The sequence below is a fragment of the Monodelphis domestica genome, chromosome 5 (assembly GCF_027887165.1).
Source record: "Monodelphis domestica isolate mMonDom1 chromosome 5, mMonDom1.pri, whole genome shotgun sequence".
NCBI classification, from domain to species: domain Eukaryota; kingdom Metazoa; phylum Chordata; class Mammalia; order Didelphimorphia; family Didelphidae; genus Monodelphis; species Monodelphis domestica.
In genome coordinates, this window is record NC_077231.1 from 313,304,416 (window position 1) to 313,323,226 (window position 18,811).

Consider the following 18,811-nt stretch of genomic DNA (forward strand, 5'->3'; position numbering starts at 1 on the left):
GAGAAAGGGGAAGCCCTTCCTGACTGAGGGAAAAGGGAAGGCGAGCGGGCGGGCAGCGGTCACAGGGAGCTCGGGCTGTTTGGGTGACCTTTGGCCAAAGCCTGGGGGGAGCCGGGGAGTGGGACGGTCTCGGTCCTCCATTGTGGAGGGTCTCAAAGGCCACGGAAGGGAATCTGAACGCGACTCACTGCTGCATGGAATTGTTGGGAATTCATGAGCAGGGAAGAGCCAACAGCGAGCGTGGAGACAGGGTCATCCGGGTGGTCCGAGCGAGGGAGTAAAAACCAAACCCCCAAATGAGTGAGAAGTCATCCTGAGTGCCGGCTTACCCGGCAGGACTGGCCCACAGACTGACTTCTGGGGAAAAGCTGCCCATCCTACAGAGCTGCATTGGGGAGGAAAAGCTCTCATCTGGGGGGTCAGCTCTGACGAGCTCCTCTGCCAACGAGGGCAATGGGCTCCAAGAACCTGAACACATCCTGCTCACAGGTTGCCTGGAGGTCCAGCTTAGGATCTGGGTAGGAGCAGGAACTTCAGTGGGGGCCATCTTGGGCTGCTCTCAGGGATTGGGAAGTCACCATGAGACTGTCATCCTGGGACGGCCCACCTTCCATTCCAGGAGTTTTAGACAGTTCTCATCTGGGACACAAGACAGACCTCTTTGGGGCAGCTCTGGGTTCAATTCAAATTCTGGCTAGAATGGCACAGAGGTCCAGCCCTGGACCTGGCAGGTAGTCAGTCCCTCTGTGGCACTCAGAAAGGATGCCAAACTTTGTTGCTCTTGGCTGGTAATACCATCCCTCTTAGGACTACATTCATATAAAACGGACCACAGTTGCTAGGCAAAGTTTTTATTTTCATTAAAAAAAAAACAGCTCAATAAAGACAGCAACCTATGCAGCAATGCCCTCTCCCAGTGCTGGCAGTGGAGCTCTCCAGGTCTAAAAAAGCAGGCGTGGGAGACCCCCACACTGTAGAACTTAGAATGTATTTTGTCAAGTGGTAATTGCAGGTCTTTGCCTTAAGTCCTTCACAGGAGACAAACGGTACAATAGCCCACTCCTCCCAGGCTCAGGACAAAGAGAAGACTTCAGTGTGTTCGACAGTTCTCAGCACAAGGCTCCCAAGCAGAATTCGAGGAAGGCTGGGTCCATTATCCACTCAGCATAAGCTCATGGGGCAGGTCACACCTTCCGTCTCTCACTATTCATCTCTTAGATGGGGATGCTCTTCCCCATGAGACACTGAGGACGATCACGATGACAGCAATCATTCACTCTGCTATCAAAATGGTCGGCATCATAGCAATGCAGAAAATAATTCAACTAGCAGCCAGACGATTCAAACTTTTTTCTTTTGCAAAATGGATACAAACTTTTGGGAAGGAAAAAATGCCTATTATTGCCTAGGAATAAAAACTTCTCAGGTTCTATTTAAACACCCACTTAACTCTCCTTCCCTTTCCCATCAAGGAGAGCTCTACGTCTCTTCTATTCATTGTGTAAGCTGGCTATCTTCTCCGCTGAATTCTGTCCTATCATTTCTCTTTCGGTTCCAGAAGACAGCGCCTTCTCGGAAAGTCAGGGTGCTGAGGTGAAAGAGGCAGCAGGGGAACTCGCGTGGCATGTGGGGGGGCCCGGACAAAGCCGCCCGCTGTACCAGCCACACCTGGCTCGTGAAGAGGAGCCCCAGCTACTGACGGTTACTTGCTGTGGTTCCACTTTACTTGAATGGCCTTGCCAAGGACGTGAAGTTACAAACCAAGGGAAAGAAAATATTTCAATGCCAAAAAAACCCTAAGCAGAGCCTAGATGTAAACAAGTCGTCATCATGCGTGCAAATGACCATTGAAAAAGCCTACTCTCCTGGATTTAAACACTCAAGAGCCCTTCGGGCGGGGGCTTGAGAGGAACCTTTCCTAAGGTGAACTTCTTGGCCATAAACTGTTTCAGCTCTTCGGCCGTCAGTTCATTTTTGGGTGTGAATAAATGCTCGCTTGCGTTATTGCCACCAGAGGCTGGGAGAGAGGCTGAGGGGCCACCAGACCCAAAGGTACTGGCGGGCAGTCCAGATAAGGTGGCACCGGAGCTTGAGCTGGAGGGGGGAAAGGCACTGCCTCCAGCAGCACTGCTACCTCCCCCGAAGGCAGGGTTGGCTGTGGCACCTGCTGGGGCTAGTGGGGGGGGAGCAGGAAATCCTGAAAACCCAGCTGAGCCAAAGCTAAAAACTTCGGGGCTTTTAAATGAAAAAGATGCTGCAGAGACAGCTGCCGATTCTCCAAATCCAAAGGAAGTGGGAGCAGAGGTGGTGATGGTGGAATTAGAAGACGCACCCGTCAGGGCTGGAGCAGCCGGCATCCCCTGAGCCCCAAAGACCGAGGTGCTGCTGCCAGATGGGGCAGCACTAAATCCCGAAGTTGGCTTAAAACTAAAATTCTGAGCACCGCTACTGGTGCTCGTGTTCACGGGGAAACCTGTAGTGGCAGGAAAAAGAAAAGACCCTTGCTAAGTGCGGAGAAGCCCCCCGCCTCCTCAGCGCTTCCCCTTTGAGCCCCGCTCCCATTCGGGGCTCTTTGGGGGCCAGCCTTTGCAGGGTGGGAAGAGCCTGCTAGAGGAGGCCAGCCCTTGCCGGCTGGGTCACGGTGGGGGAGCCACTTCAACGACTCCAGCCTGGGCTTTCTCAGAGAGAACACTGGGCCGAGGGGCCTCGCGCTGCCTCCTCCCAGCACCGCCATGGGGAGAGTGCTCTGGGAATCCTAAAGCCCCACAGCAGTGGGAGTAATTAGGAGGAAGGGAAGGCGCAGACAAAGGGCCGGGAGGGGAGAGAGAACAAAGTCCCTCTAAACTGTTCATTATGTCCAGCGCCACTGCTGGGCATCTTCTCTAGGGAAGGAAGCAAAGGCCGCCGTCTGAGCACACCTCGCCTCCCTGGGCCCCTGGCTCCAGGCCGGGGGTGGGGAGACACACCCAAGGGCCCCAAAGATGAGGCCGGGCCGGGGGCAGGGCCTCTCAACCTCCACTGGTCTCACATTTAATCAGTCCAAGAACAAAACAAACAAGAAAACTCCCAAGGCCCGTAAACAATTAAGCAGCCTCTGCCGCAGCCCCTTCCCCTTCTCTGGCTGGGGTAAATAAGCCCCAGCACACCTGCTGGGGTCATCAGCGAGCACCCTTCTAACAACTGGCTCCCTGAGGCTCTCTTCACCTGGCGACCCTGCGCACGGAGCCTGTCACCTGCTGGCACCCCGGCCCTTCTGTTCTCCTTCTAGGGGGCACATCTGGTCCTCTTCCTGGGGTGGCCCTCCCCTCCCTCAAAACTAGATAGGAGAGGTGGCGAATGCGGCCCCACGCAGCACTTTGGCTTTCCCCAGGCTGCGGCTGCAGTCGGTCCTCAGAGCCATGGCAGCACCAGCCTCGGCTTGTTGGTGAGGCCGGAGCCCCGGCCAAGCCTAGAAAGGCTCTTTCAGGAGGAGGAGAGGGCTAGGCGGTAAAGGGGGGGCGTTCCAAGCCTGCTTTGAAATGTTGATCCTAAAATGTCCAACTTCTGTCCTGGAGAGAGGCCGTTAGCGCTCGTTTATGGTGCTGCAGAGGAAGGCATTCGTGCCTTGTCTACGAAGGACAGGTGGGGGGGGGGGAGCTCCCCCCTTCTCCTCCCCCTCCGAGAGCTCTTACAAACCTGTAAAAGGTAGCTTGGAGGTCGAGCAAGCCCGAAGCCCGCTCTAACTTACCCGATGAACCAAATGTTGAAGTTTGCTGATTATGAAATCCAAATGTAGGTACCACTTGATTCCCTTCATTCTTCAGTTTAGAAAGCTTAAAGAACAAATACAAATATAATTCTTGAAGAATAATTTCAAGAAGGACTTTTTCTATACAACAACTACCCCCAAATACTTCACTTTAATTAAATACAAGTAGAAAAGAAAGAAAAAAATTAAGTTTACTTTAGAATTGACTACAAATGTAGATACAAACCAAGAAATTCTGGTACTACATTATAAAACTCTGAGTCCTGATTAAAATCCATTTAATTAAAGAAACAAAACAAACTAATTAGATTCACGAGAGGCAGTCTGGCATAATGGACAAAGAGCCGGCCTTTGTATCAAGAAGGCCTGGGCTCAGCATGCTTTGGACAGTAAGTGGCTATGGGACTGTTGGGCAAGTCAGTCAGCCTGAGACCTGCTGTCTTTGGTTTGTTGGGATGGGTTTTTTCCTTTTTTCCCTTCTTTTGTTATAAAGTTTTATTCTAGTCCTGTGGCTCTGGCTTTGCTCCTTGAATGGGTTTTTCCATATTTCTCAGTATGCTTCTTACTATTTTTTTTATGGCATCATTACATTAATATACCATAATTTATTCGACTACATAATTTCTTTTCTATTAAGATGATTTAAAAAAATAATTTGAATGACAGGCTGCTATGTCCTATACAGTCTATCTAAGTGTTATTAGAGACAAATGGGTCAATTTGGAACACTCTTCTACTAATCAGAATCATTTTTTCTTGATTTTGATAAATGACCAAGAATACATGCATTCTCAAGTGCGTTCAGTTATAAAAGACGACTGCCATTACAATGAATAGGTACTTATAACTAACCATTTTAAAAACCAATCTCTATAACTTTTGAAGTACTAAATTTGAAATGCTTAGAATTAATCTAAGTTGTTCCTATTCTCAAAAAGTTTAACTATCATTAAAACTGAAAACTTAAGTTTCCTAAGAATTCTTAAGAAAGAAGAAACAAATGAAGAGAAAGAAAAAAAGAAGAGAGAGAGAGAAAGGAAGGAAGGAAGGAAGGAAGGAAGGAAGGAAGGAAGGAAGGAAGGAAGGAAGGAAGGAAGGAAGGAAGGAAGGAAGGAAGGAAGGAAGGAAGGAAGGAAGGAAGGAAGGAAGGAAGGAAGGAAGGAAGGAAGGAAAGAAGGAAGGAAGGAAGGAAGGAAGGAAGGAAGGAAGGAAGGAAGGAAGGAAGGAAGGAAGGAAGGAAGGAAGGAAGGAAGGAAGGAAGGGAGGGAGGGAGGGAGGGAGGGAGGGAGGGAGGGAGGGAGGGAGGGAGGGAGGGAGGGAGGGAGGGAGGAAGGAAGGATAGGAAGGGAGGGAGGGAGGGAGGGAGGGAGGGAGGGAGGGAGGAGAGGAAGGAAGGAAGGATAGGAAGGGAGGGAGGAAGGGGAAAAAAAGAAGAGAAAAGAAAAGAAAACAGGCTATTTGTTAAGCACGCACAATATGTCTAATAGCATGCCAAACAGTGAAGACAGAAATATAGAAGAGAAGGCAAATGTGATCATTGTTGAAGGTGGGAGGTCCTGACTCCCAACTTTCACCTCTGAGAACCTTTCTCAAAACCAAAATAAAACCCTTTCCTGGACCACATTCGTGTGATAATTTGGAGCAAGCCAAATATTTCCAGTAGGCACTGAGAAAAAAACCTCTTCCTTTTCAAAGGGCAGGATAACAGCACCCCACCCCCCAGTCCTCACCACGGCTCCTTTGGTTGCTGTATTTATGTTCCTCAGCTCAAGTAGCCTGTTTTTCCACAGGTTTACCAATTGCTGGATAGAATTTAGCTGAAATGAACATAATGGATAAACAAACTTGTCAGGAATATTATAAATGCTAAACATGAACAAAGGCAAAACTGTTATTTAAAGAACTATTCACGTCAATGCCATTAGGTATGACTTTCTCCAGTTACAAAGCCAAACAAAATTGGATCTGCTGCTGCTGCTATTCTGAAAGGGGCTATAAAAAGCATTTGTAGCCCACCCACAAATGGGCACTGACCCTGCACAGATGTACCTATCCTCCTCGTCTCCCCGTGTTGAGAGGCCAAAGAAGATAGAGAAGGTGGTAACATTTTTAAGGTTACTAAAGCTCTCAAAGCCAAGGCTTATTTCTCCGAGGTCTTGAACAGGAGGGTTTATCTGTCTAACATATACAAAGAGCTTCAAGCCTGAGTGATCAGTGGGTTTCTAAGTAATCTAATGATGTTCCAAACTAATAGCCATAGTTGCTACATCTTAGATGACTGACTGGGTCATCTAAAGAAAAATCCTTTCTTAAGTAAAAGTTAATAAATAAACCAACCTATCCCCAAGGAGAAAAAATTAACTAAAATTCAACAACCTTGCAAACAAGCAGAAACGAAGAGGAAATAGAAGCCTAGTCTTGCTGTTCAAATGTAAAATGAACAGGAAGTCGACTTACATAGCTTTGCAAGTTTTTGCTGGTTATATGGTTAGAATATTCAAGTCTCAACTCTTCTGGTGAAATATCTGTAAAGCCTGCAAAGACAAATGAGCAGGAATCTCAGCAGGGAGAGAATCTGAGCAGAACAGCAGACAACTGACACAAAGTAGCCCCAAGTTACTGCTCCCCCTTATTCAACAACTTGAACAAAGGGGTAGAAAGGTGGACAGCTTTTATTTGGTACGTGGCAGATGGGGGCTGACTGAAGGTCAAGCAGAACCAGTCCCTGGCCTCAAGGAGCTTCCATTAGAAAAGAGGCTGGATAGGCGCCACCCTGGAGGAAATCCTGCCGCCTGGGCAGGAGGCGCGAGGGCCGGGGCAAGCGTTGGGAAACGCAGTTTCGTCCCGGCTCTGACACTTGGCTTTGCCGCCAGCCCTCACTCGTGTCAGGGGACAGTTTTCAATCAGTAAAATGAAAAGAGCCTCTTTAGAGCTACAAGGACCTGCCCGATCACTCCACCCAAACATCCCATTTTCTTCACACTGGGGAGCCTTGGCCGCAGGGCTGCCTGCCTTTCTATACTACGGGTATTGGGACACACTTCGCATCAGTTCTAAGGCAGAAAGGCAGCAAAGGCGACCCAATGGGAGTGTCTGAGGCCAGACCAGAACGCAGGTCCTCCCGACTCCACCAGGCCTGGTGCTCGGTGCACTGAGCAGCCCGGAGGCAAGGAGCCAGTCACGACCTGCCTCAGTAGAACATCCCTGAAATCTCTGCCCAGGATCTGAGCTGTGGGAGGTGAGGCGAGCCAGACACAGGCCAAGTTCAGGAGGAATAAGGCAAACAGGAGGGGGAGGAGGTGGTCAGAGATGAGCAGGGCGAAGCCTCCGATCTCAGACATGCTCCAGCTCTGAGTGACGGCGAGCTTCAGGTCCAGTCACGCTTGTGAATGGCCTGAATGGCATTACACTGAAGGTCACTAACAGATGGCTTGGGGGATGCAGAGCCAAACTAGACAAGAGGTCTTGGACACTTCCTGGCTGTGTGACCCTGGGCAGGTCACGTATCCCCCATTGCTGAGAGGATGGGAAGAGGGCCGGGCGGCACAGACTCGCCTTCCTCTCTGGCCCCTCTGGCTGGTTTCCCATCTCCATTCTTGTCTCTGTGGCCCCTTCCCTCCTCTCCCAGCGCTGGGCCCCAAAGGCAGTTCATAACCTCACAAAGCCCGGCAGGAGATTCCAATGGCAAATCAAAGGGCGAAATCCTGGTTCTCCAAACTGGCTTTAGGGAGCTGAGCCCAGTTCGTGGTTCCTTTTACCCATGTGACCCTTTGACCCAGGCCTTGTCCCTTGAGTCTGGCCTACTCCTGCCTGCCCCGACAGTATTATTTATTGCTGATGGCAATAGCAAACCCACTCTGCCACGACGGGCTCTCAGACAGAGGGCTGGAAAGGACCTTCAGGACCATCGTGTCCAACCTCTTCAGTTTTACACATGAGGACAACAGAGCTCTGAGGGGCTGCGTTCCTCACCCAAAGTCATCCAAGCAGGATTTGAACCCAGGTCCTCTGACCCCAAGTCACCCTCTCATCTCTGCCTCATCCTTCTGGGTCTCTGGCCCTGCCCTCTGCCCACACCCAGTCGAGAAAGACCCTTCTCCGGCTGGTCTTCTTTCAACCATTTTTCTCCTGATACTACAGCTCTCCTAGGGAACCCCCAAGTGTGTGCAGAGCAGAGATGTGTCCTTTCCCCGGACCATCATGCCCCTGGTTCTGCGCTATCAGAGGGCAGGGATGGGCTAACATGCATTCAGCAGTGGGGATACCGAGGCCTCACTCATGGGCTCAGCATCAGAGACGACCAAAACAGACACAGGACACACCAGGGAGAGCCACACCTGAGGGCGGGTCTTGCTCCCGGATCCAGAGGGCAGAGGAGGAAGGCCAGGCCAGACAGGGAGGGCAGTCCCTGGAGCTGACTGCGTGAGGGAGGAGGCGAGGAGCCATGGGCAGACCCAAGGGAGGAGGAGCCTCAGGAGAGAAGGGCTGCGAGGCCAGACGAGATGCTACAAAGCGGCACTGGCAGGAATGCCAACACACTGGACACATCCGGTGCTTCATAAAGGTTTCTTCTCTCCTCCATGCCATTTCCCAGGACAGGACACGTCAAACAGCCCTTGGGAGACAGCATGGGGGAGAAGAACCTCAGTGAGGAGGGGGCCCGGTACCCCGACCATCTGGACTGAACACGGGCTAGGGAGGGCACAAGGCCTGGGTGGATCCTGGAGTCAAGGATGGGAAGAGGGCGCTCTTGGGGGATGGCACGGAATTCAGAAGAGGGAAGGCATGTTCTGTCCCTCCCGGGGCTGTGAGCATCAAAGGAGATAATACGTGTGAAGCGCCGGGCAGTGCAGGCACTTTAGGCTTGTTCCCTTTTCCCTTATTGACCCACGGACAGGAGGACAAGGCTTCCTAAGCTGTAGTCTGTGAATTTCTTTTAGAAAATAATATTGGGGTATCAGCTGCATTTCAATAAGTGGTTCATCCAGAATCCCACATTTTATGCACTCAAAGATGGGATTGTGAGAGGAGGTCTACAGGTTTCCCCACATTGCTCGGGGGCCAGGGGGCCCCCCTTCACTTCATGGGGTGAAGATGTAGACAACTAATGGGAAGCAAGGAGAGTAAGGGGCTTCCTGGTCCTGCGAGTCTGCCGGAGGGAAAAGGCCAGCTTTAATCATCTAATTGGCGCAAGGTTTCTGAGAACTTGTACGGAAAGCAGAGGATATCAGGAGGCCAAATGGGCAGGACGGACCTGATAAAAGGGATGGCCAAGCCGAACAGAGATGAGGGGAGACGAGAGGTTTTGCCCAACGTTATTACTGTGGATAACGAGGATAAAAGCAGAAGGTTAGGAGATAGGCTGGGGGAGAGATTAGTACTAGGGAGACTTTAGCCATTAACCAGTCCCAAAGAGAGATAATTGGATCAACATGCTAGGAAGCCGAACCTCTGAAGGAGAGGCTGAGGCTGCCGCAGGTTACCCCTGACCTTGGGTGCCACAGAGGTTGTGAAATGGGGGGCAGAACGGGGCCCTTCCAACTCTTGGCTGGCAGCAGGGGATGAGCAGAATGGAGGTGCTGACAGGTCTGCCCCTGAGAAAGGGGCCTCGCCGCCGGGACACGCACAGAACCTGGCAATCTCTCGTTCCCGCAGAGCCCCGGGCGTTTTGCTCTCGATTCTACTTTGCTACCCCACCTCCATACTTGTCCTACTACTGCTCTTACCTGCCCAAGCCTGTGTACTGCCTTGGCATGAACGTCAGGACTGCTGCTTCTGATAACCCCACTGGGGCTGAGGGGCCAAACAGGTAGTCTACCCTGTGGAGTGGGACAGCCGCCAGTGGCTACCCTTTGTCTGACTGGGGCCAGAGGGCTGGTGTGCACCAAGGGAGGCCCAGCCCCCAAGGACCACCGGTAAGGTGAAAGTATGGAGGATAACTAGGTCTTCAGGGCTTTGGATGGGGCCCAATCGCTCCTAATTCTCTCACATCTGGAAGTTTCTGATCATCTACATTTTGGCATCCCAGAGAAGGGATAGCAACAGCCGAGGCGGTACGGGACAAAAGTCTCCCCTAGCAGCTACCACCATGATTTCTCAAAGAATCCCCTTTCCTCAAGCTTAGCTCCCTAGTTCCTCAACAGATGCACCAAAGGCAAATCAAGGCAGCATAGGAGACTGAAGCCTGCCACAGGGAGCTGCAGTCCATACAGTTTCTTGCTCTCACTCTGAAAAAGGACATGTGGGGGGCAGAGATTTCATCTACACCCTTATATGTACAATAAATAGTTAGCAGAGGGAACTCCCAGATGAGGAAACTCCTTCTACCACTGTAGGTTAAGCACCTTCTCTGCAGCTAATAGGAAAACAGCTAGAAGTTATGAACCACAAATATATAAACTTATAATTCCTGTATTACCTGATATATTTGGCTTTTCTTTCATTGGTGAGTAAACAGAGAACATCCATTGCCCTGAAGATTCCCAAACCTCCATGTCTTTTACTATTCCTTCACTGATGGGGGAAAAAAAGCAATAAAACACACTTCAGAATGCTACATTAAAAAAAAAAAACTACTTTGAGAATAAGAAGTCTATTTTAACAACTTAAATAACACAGAAAAATACCAATACATTTAAAATAGACTCTCTTTATATATACGTATATATGTATATATATACACATACACAGACACACACATATATTTAGACTTAACTTGCTCTTTAATCTGAATACTATTCTTTAAAATGCAAAGAAATGTCATGGCAACACTGGAAAGATTTGCAGATTTTGCCCATCTATTAGGATCTATGTAAACATTCAGCCTTCAGAGTAAAACATGCAACCTGCTATAGCATAAAAGAACCATCTAGGGCCCTTGGAGAGGAATTTTCTGACATTAAGAACATGAGAGTTTACAAAAATAATAACACGCCTCCTCCACTCTGTCCTCTATAGTCACAGCTGCCTCCCTTGCTTGTCTCTAGTTCTGGCAGTGCTCAGGCCTCATAGCCATTGTTATCAACAATGGAGAGCACATCCTCCTTCCGATTTCAAACAACAGGAAATTCTTATTCAGCAGGCAGGGAATGAAGTGTTTGGGCTAATCAGAATACCCTTAGTTACCATATACTGATGACATATATTTCCAAAGAATGAGAATGTAACAAAATAAACAATCTTGAATTTCTCTTTCCCTGCTGATTTAGCTGCTGTGCCTCAGTTACTGTCAAGAACATTATTATACTGGGAAAATGGTAACGCAGTAGTTCATAGAAATGGAAAAAACAACAACAAATAAAGCTGGGTAACAAGTTATCATACTGAATTTGGGATTTTATCACCCTTACCAAACTATGAAAAGCTGTTATTTTTCAATTACAGACTGGGCTCATAATGCCTACTATTGAGCTACTGCTCCCTAGCCTTTCTGGGATAGTTTTAGAAAGGAAAAGAGCCTGTAAGAAAATAGCTGGCTTATTTAAGTCCCTCATTAGGGTGGGATACTAGTCTGAAGGAAGTCAACCATCAATTCCCAAATCCTAGTGTCAGTGACCAACTTTGAAGCCATTTTCGTCACTGATTATATAAAACTGTACTTTTCAAAAAGTCTTCAATCTATTATATAAGAATGAAGCAAGTTGTGCCTTCTATTACTTTGAACGGAACAGAAAAACAAGCTAGATGGCTCACTGGATAGAGCCAGGCCTGGAAATGGAAGGTCCTGAGTTCTAATATTACTCCAGATACTTCCTAGCTAAGTGATCCTGGGCAAGTCACTTAACCTCCTTTGCCTTGCTCTTACCATTCTTCTGCCTTGAAATCTAATACTTAGAATCAAATCCAAGACAGAGATATGGGTTTAAAAAAACAAGTAACAAAACAAATGATCACAGATTCAGATATTTTAAATAGTACTTTTCAGATTTGCAACACATTAAAGCATTTAAGCAAGTAGTTATGAATTTCGGCATCTATAAAAATAAATACATTATTTATATAAATAGAAAAAAAATAAATACAATTAGTTTTCAGCATGCAGCAGCTAGGTCACACAGTGGAAAGAATAGCCTGAGTCAGGAGGACCTGAATTTAAATCCAGCCTCAGACTCTTAGTAGCTGTAACTCTGGATAAGTCACTTAACCCTGTTTGCCTGTTTCATCTGTCAAATGAGCTGGAGAAAGAAATGGTAAACCACTCCACTACCTTTGCCAAGAAAAAGCCCCAAAATGGGGCCACACAGAGTTAGACACAATTGAGCAACAACATCCAAAGTTTTGAGCTTCCATGATGCTTTAAAAAAAGCACTGTGGGGCCATGGAGAGTCCTGAGTCAAAATGCTCAGAAGAAGTCCAAATACCTTGGTTTTGCTGTGGCCTTAGGTAAACTGTACCATATCACCAGGATGTCTTATCTCTAAAAAGGCATACAGAATTGGCTATAACAGAGGTCAAGTGAGATAATCCAGGTAAGAGTTGCACACAAAGGTAAAGCACAACAGAAACTAGCTAATGGTGTACAAATGACAAGAAAGGATTTTCACTACTAGTAATAATTCTCTCCAAAACCACTTACATCAGTTTATCGTCGTCATCTTTCTGCCCATCCACTTGGTTAGGGTTCAATGCAGAGAATCTAGTCTGAGAAAACCCCAAATTCCTGCTTCCACTACTCGATGCCCCTGAATCAAAGGACCCAAAAAATGTCTTCCCTGGATCTCTGCTGCCCCCCCAAGTTGCAGATTTGGAGAAATTAGATGGTTGGATGACATTAGTATATCTCTGAGAACTGTTGCTCCATCCCCCTCTGCTACAACCTAAAATAAAAAATAAAACCTGAATATTATTCTATTGGTCATTCCTTTTTATTAAAAAATCTTCACATGCCTTACAGAAATAGAACTATGCATTATATTTCATCTAATTGTATCTTTAAGAGCACTAGAGAATAAGAAGGAATTAAACAAAGATTGCATTTCTAGTTTTTTAAAATAACATTGGTAAATTTGATCACTTGCAAAATCGAAGATGGTACAATTGATTTAAGTGTATTAGCAATGAAGCAAATAATAGCAAAACTCCCATTTTTATTAAACAGAATTGAAAGGGCTATAATCTCACAGCAAAATAGTACACTAAGACCGGGCTGACATAAGCATAAGAATTTAAAAACTGTTCCCCAGTGCAGCATGCATAGTCCAGAGCTAAAGCTAAAAAGCACAGGGAGGTAACCTCTGGTTTCTTAAATTAGTGTCCTAGGCAGGGGATGCCTTTGCCACTAATTGTGATGTGCTTGAGTCTTCTAATTTTTAATATAGGGACAATGACGGTTACCCCTGCTGGTTTGCAGAGATTATGGGTGTAAATTACATGTTAGTGCGATACTTCAAATCTTCCCAATATCAGCAATTTTTAGTTAATGTTGAGGTAGAGTTACTATAAACCAATGGTTTACTCTCAGAGACAAGATAGATGATCACAATGAGTGGATTGCAATTTTTCCTTGGTACTGTCCACAGAGAGTTCTTTTTCTTCTCATTAGTTCCCTCATATCATTTATATAAAAATTCCCCAGTTGAGGGTGAAGAATCTGAAGTGAGAGTAATTTTTCTTTCTCCCTGACTGAATTCCTTGAGATTAGTTTGAGAAATGAAGTGATGGTGGAAAACCTCAACCAGTGAATTTCATATCTTCATTCTAAACAACTTATTAAAGAGAAAAGGAAAAGGGGTTGTTGGAAGGCATCTCCCAATATAGGGTTAAAAGGAAATTTTTATTTTTCTCCTTCAAATCCTCTGGGATGGCAAAAAGCCTCTAAAAGGGTTTCTCTCATGATGTGGATAATGATATCTGAAGAAAGAGGATGCTTTCTCCATGCTTTATACACTATTCTTAGCTTCAATCATTATTAAACCTAACATCTTCATTTTTTAGAGCTCTCACCCTGATTAGGGACAGGGACCAAACAGCTTGGTATCTTTTGCCCAAAGAGATTTCTCATGGCCTCATTCAACAAATCTTTATGAACGTAAACACCTCTGTTCAAGGGTCCTACTAGAGGGGCACCTGGAAGTACGAGTTCCCCTTGTTACAATCCACCCCCCACCCCAGGGTACAATATAATTCAATCAAGCTGTGCCTCTGTGATCTAGAGAAGACATTGCTGGGCTGGCTTCAGGGAGGGTTCCCCCCAAACTGACTGGGGGGGAGACCCCTTAGTTTGAGACAGGGCTACCCTTGGTGTGAGGTGAGGCTTGGGCATGGGCAGATACCAGAGAAGTCCAGAAGTTAGGGGGTTTAGTGGTACCTGAACCCCCTCTCTGCCCCCCAGGGGCACAAGCCAACCTTCCCTAGTCCGTTTTGCCCCAACAGGCCTTTCTGCCCTTTCTCCGCCTAGCTCTATTTAGTCTGTCCTCCTCCGTCTCCTTCGAGCTCCCAGTCCTACCGTGCACTGGGCTGGCCTTGGGATCGTGAGCTAGTCGCTTCTGGGTTCAGTTTTCCCATCCGTGAAACGGGCCGAATCACGGCACCAATTTCCCAAGCCAGGTTTAGTCCTGGAAGGGGGCTAGCTCCCATTCGGCGGATGGGCAGACTGAGGCCCCACGTGCGGGGCTGCGTCTCTCACTACGCTACGCTACGGGGACGGCTGGGGTCTTGCAGTGTGCCGGGATGGGGTCAGCCTCGTGCCCTTCGACTCCTGCTCCCTGGGCCTAGCCTAGACCCGGGTATAAAGCAAGGACTTAATGCGTGAAGGGGTCACCGTACCGGAGGGGGCCGCCGCGTATTGCGGCTGCGCAGGAGACCGCCCCCCACCGCCGCCCCCGCCGCCGCCGCTGCCGCCGCCCCCGCGTGGGTGCTCGTTCCAGCAGCGCTCCCCGAAGCGGCAGCGGCCCTGCAGGAAGAAGTGGCAGATGGTCATGGCGGCGGCGAGGCCCGAGCGAGACCAGACGTACGCCCGCAACGGCCTCTCACGGTTCCTGCTGCTTGACCCCCGCCTCCACCGAGGCGAGAAGCCCCGCCCCTGACTGCGTCATCTTCCGGTGCCCGCGCTCGCTTTGGGGGGCGGGTCCTTGATCCGCACGCCCAATCAGGGAGCGAGCCCTAGGCTAGGACGTCGCCGAACCTCTATGCCGGGCTCTTGATTTAGACCGTTAACGGCGCAAAAGGCTCCAAGGCCCTTTGGCTGTGTACGCATGCGCAGCTAACGGCCTCGCGCGGTCGGGAGGCGCATGCTCAGTTAACAACCCTTTCATTCCTGCTACTTCGATAGTGGCTGCTCTTTCCCCTCCCCCCGCTACTGCCTAGTAGCAGGCGGCCCTCGGACGCTCTGAAGCCAAGCAGAAGGGGAAACTGGGGCTCGGGAAGGACAAGTTCCCTGTCCCTCCCTTGGGATTCAGATAGTCTAGTTCGTATAAAACGCCCCGTTACAATGAGGAACGCTGTTCAGGGCCAGAGGGTGACCTCTGACCTTTGGGGGGAAGGGCTCTTTTCCTTAAATAATTTGCAAGATGGCAGCAGAGGGGTCATGATTGTTCCCAAGGCCCGGGAGATGTCAGGATCCCCCATTTCCACGCGGAGAATGGACGGTCGGGGACCCGAGAGTGGGCTCCTAGGCCTCCCGGGTTACAGTGAGCCCCCCCTTCTTCCCCCCAGACACCCCTTAGAGGCTACCAGCCCTGACCCCCACTGGGTAGCCACAAGCCGGGGCGGCTCTGCCAGAGGATGGAGACGGGCCTTTGGGAGATGGCAAACGCTGTTCCAAAAACCCGGGGAATTCTCTTGAAAAGCTGGCCAGGAGGGCTGGGGAGGCGGAATGCACAATGGCTCCTCTTCCCTGGCTGCCTAGGCACAGGGGTTTGACTGGCTAAAAGCAGGACGCCCCAATTCCAAAGAGAAAACTGAACACGTTCTGACCAATTAACTCCTGTGACTATTTTTAACCCCAACCTTCTGTCTTAGAATCCATACTTGTTTGGGTTCCCCAGCAGTAAGGCTGGCCAGTAGGGCTGAGTCCTGGGGGCTAGATTGGAACCCAGGATCTCCCGTCTCCAATGAGGCCCCTACCGGCGCCACCAAATAGTATATTATGGGAATATTCTAATACCCCAAATTAGGAACAACCATGAAAACCAACGTTCACTGATCATAATGATTTTATGGCCCAAATGTGTTTCACTAAGTTGTTTCAAGTTGGGTTGGTGGCAGTTATGTTAGTGATCCTTGTCTTTTGGGTGGCAGTAATGGCTACTGTGGTGTCTGGGTGCTATGACATCTTAGAGATAGAGCCCTGAATGGTGCCGGTCACCAAAACATTTAATATGAAATAGCAAAAGTCTCCTTAAAAAAAAAGACCTCAAAAAAGTACCCAACTTCAGGAACCAGGGCGTAAAGAAAAAGGCAAGGCCCTGGCTTGGGAGCCTGTGCAGGTGGAGCCACCATTTTAGTCATTAACAAGTTCCTGGAAGAGTCCCAGAGCCCAGTGCACTACAGGAAGGGAATGGACCAGTTCAGAACCACTTCCATACTTGTGATTGGGACACACACACACACACACACAAAGAGGAATAACATTTTCCTTTATGCTTCCCCTAGACATTCATTGCAAACAAAACCCTAACAATGAACTGAATTTAAAAATACAATTAATATGTTTTAAAAATGAGTTTCTAACCCAGTGGAATTGCACACCAGATATGGGAGGGAAGGAACATGAGTCTTATAACCATGGAAAATTATTCTAAATCATCGAATTAAATACAATTTTTTAAAAATGGGTTTCTACCAGATCACTTTGCATTGCATGGTTAGGACCCTGCAAATAAATGCCTAATGAAAAAGAAATTGGTTTTGAGAATGTACAATGAAAAATTTTACAGTATGGATATGCTCAATGACTATACTATTGCTCTTTTTTCATTTTTTTTAATTTCTGAAATTAGCAATTTAGAATAGTATCAACATCATTGAATACAATGAAAATTAAAATAGAAATATATTTTACAAACTTTAGAAACAGATGCTAATTCAACACAATCTTTACAACCTAGAAAAGGCAAAATTAAGCCCAGTCTACCTTACTGAACAAGGATAGTAATTATATCAGCTATGAATACTAATGATTGATGGCCTACATGCCTCCCTAAAGGTAAAATATCAGTAACTAATTGTTCCTGGAAGAGCTTCATGGAAAGGTTTCTTAAAGATTTTATTGGCTATGTAGTGGCAGATATGGAAAAGATATCAAGTCTTGAAAGCTGAAATATGGAAAAGCCATTAAGTCTTGAAGGCTGACATTTTACAAACAGTTTCAGAGATATTGGGTAGAGCACATCTTAGGTGAACTCTGTCCTCTATGAAGAGATCAATAATAGTTTAATGAAGTGCAAAGCTTAACAAGGGATGCACATGGTACAATTATTAATGTTATCCTTGGCGATGCCTCACCCTGGTGCTTAATGAAATATGATACGGAAAGTGGAAGCGGGCAAGGCAGAGACGTCTTTTAACGGAGGAGCGCTGCAGGAGATATTTTAGCGATAAAGCAAAGAACCTAAGCTTCAGAATTCAAGTTTCCATCCCAGCATGGTCATAGAAAGGGAATTAAACTGATTGCATAGAGGGGAACAAACATCATTTGGATTTCTTTTTGAGACGTGTGTGAGGGTGTGCTTGCCCCTGCCCCATCCTTAAGTTGGGACTAAATGTACTTGCCAGTTTTTAAGATGGAGTACATTCAGCACCGACACACAGACAAATAGCATTTCCTTACTATTTCAGCTCGTATCCCAGTCTAAGGGAAAACCACATTGTTCCATCAAAGCATCTTGGCTTTGACTCAGAACTGCTGCTGTGATCTGAAGCAGACACTGTAAATCCTATACCAGGCGGCACAGTGCCTTCAATGATGTACTCAAATAGAAAAACGAGTGGAGGGACCTGCATTTGACTAGGGATCCAACCTCACCGTCCTATGCTCCCATCCGGGCCTGTAAAAGCTGTAAGACAAACACACTTCCTTGGTCAATTATATGTTCATTGAGTACTTGCAATTTTGCAGGTTTATTCTTACTAGATTGTGGCCAGCTGAACTGAAGGAAGAAAACCCACATAAAACAAGCATTTCATAGAGATTTTACTTCAATTACAAAGTTTAGTTTAAAAAAAGGTAACCAAAAAGTCAGACGGAAGCCCAGGAGGCCATCGTTCTGTGGGAATGCTTCATGTTTCAAGGGTTTCTTCGTTTGCTCCACAGGTATCCACAACGCAAATTAAACAGCTCGTTACGGGAAAGGCTCGGACTTTGGAGTTGGCGACCCACTTGTCTGTTTCAGTATTATATTCGAGGATGTGTCCCAACCGACCCACCCCCTGGAAACCGGCCAACACGTACACAACGGCACCCACTGCTGCACATTTCACGGTGACACCCTTCCAAGGCATGGGTGACACCATCTTCCATTCATTCAGCTTAATGTCATAATATTCCACGTTGTCCAGACCACCTTGAAAAGACAGAAACAAGAATTTAGGAGATCTGATCAGAATGAATAACTCCAATTTCGTAAATATTTCTTCCAAGGCCTTTCAACACCAATTGTATTGATAAAGACAGTTCAATTTATGGAACTTTTCTTGGGTTAGAATCATTCCAGCACTTCCTGATGCTTTTTAAAATGAAGAGACAGATGGCCTCTTATGCAGAACCGCATAGATGTTTGAAGAAAAATAATCAGTGGAATTTTATTTTCATCTAAATCTTGATGACAAGTATTCAGGGCTTCTTATGTATTGTATCTTCCTCCTGCCTGTCCTTCGGCCATTTGTTCTACTGATGGATCTATCCATCAGAAGGCAGGAGAAGGGAGGGGGAAGCTGCTTCATGGGTCAAGTTTGGTAAACAGGTTAAAGTTGCAAGCTAGACGGAAATGTCCTGATTCTCAAGAGATTCACTTCTCCACCTTCTTCCTGTCTACCATTTTTAAAGGTAAAATAACAGGTTTACTTTCGTTAAACTTTTAAACAGAAAAGTAAACTCAGAAGCAAGGAGAAAAAAAGGAAAAAATT

General features: G+C 47.3%; 2 protein-coding genes and 1 long non-coding RNA gene across 5 annotated transcripts in view; 1 reads left to right on the forward strand and 2 right to left on the reverse strand.

Moving 5' to 3' along the window:
- Positions 1 to 835: 835 nt before the first annotated feature.
- NUP42 (nucleoporin 42) lies at positions 836 to 14,801 on the reverse strand. Of its 2 annotated transcripts, none has more exons than XM_001369896.4 (7): positions 14,513 to 14,801; positions 12,324 to 12,564; positions 10,167 to 10,261; positions 6,206 to 6,282; positions 5,479 to 5,565; positions 3,728 to 3,812; positions 836 to 2,473 (listed from the first exon to the last, which is right to left on the reverse strand). In XM_001369896.4, exons 1-7 carry the CDS (start codon positions 14,664 to 14,666, stop codon positions 1,872 to 1,874), a joined length of 1,341 nt encoding a protein of 446 aa, XP_001369933.2. In that variant the 5' UTR covers positions 14,667 to 14,801; the 3' UTR covers positions 836 to 1,871. The 2 variants fall into 2 exon arrangements, with proteins under 2 accessions (XP_001369933.2, XP_056656477.1); XM_056800499.1 differs by lacking the exon at positions 14,513 to 14,801 and adding an exon at positions 14,193 to 14,437.
- Positions 14,802 to 14,908: 107 nt separating this feature from the next.
- On the forward strand, positions 14,909 to 18,373 carry LOC130454682 (uncharacterized). Its single transcript, XR_008912529.1, has 2 exons — positions 14,909 to 15,152; positions 17,805 to 18,373. It is a non-coding gene; the product is annotated as an uncharacterized LOC130454682 (long non-coding RNA).
- The window catches only part of KLHL7 (kelch like family member 7), a 50,500-nt gene continuing 49,551 nt past the window's right edge, over positions 17,863 to 18,811 (reverse strand). For both annotated transcript variants that reach the window (XM_001363458.3, XM_007505378.3), the window contains one exon: positions 17,863 to 18,249. In XM_001363458.3, coding sequence (XP_001363495.1) covers positions 17,966 to 18,249 — 284 coding nt within the window. In that variant the 3' untranslated portion in view covers positions 17,863 to 17,965. The remainder of the gene's footprint in view (positions 18,250 to 18,811) is intronic.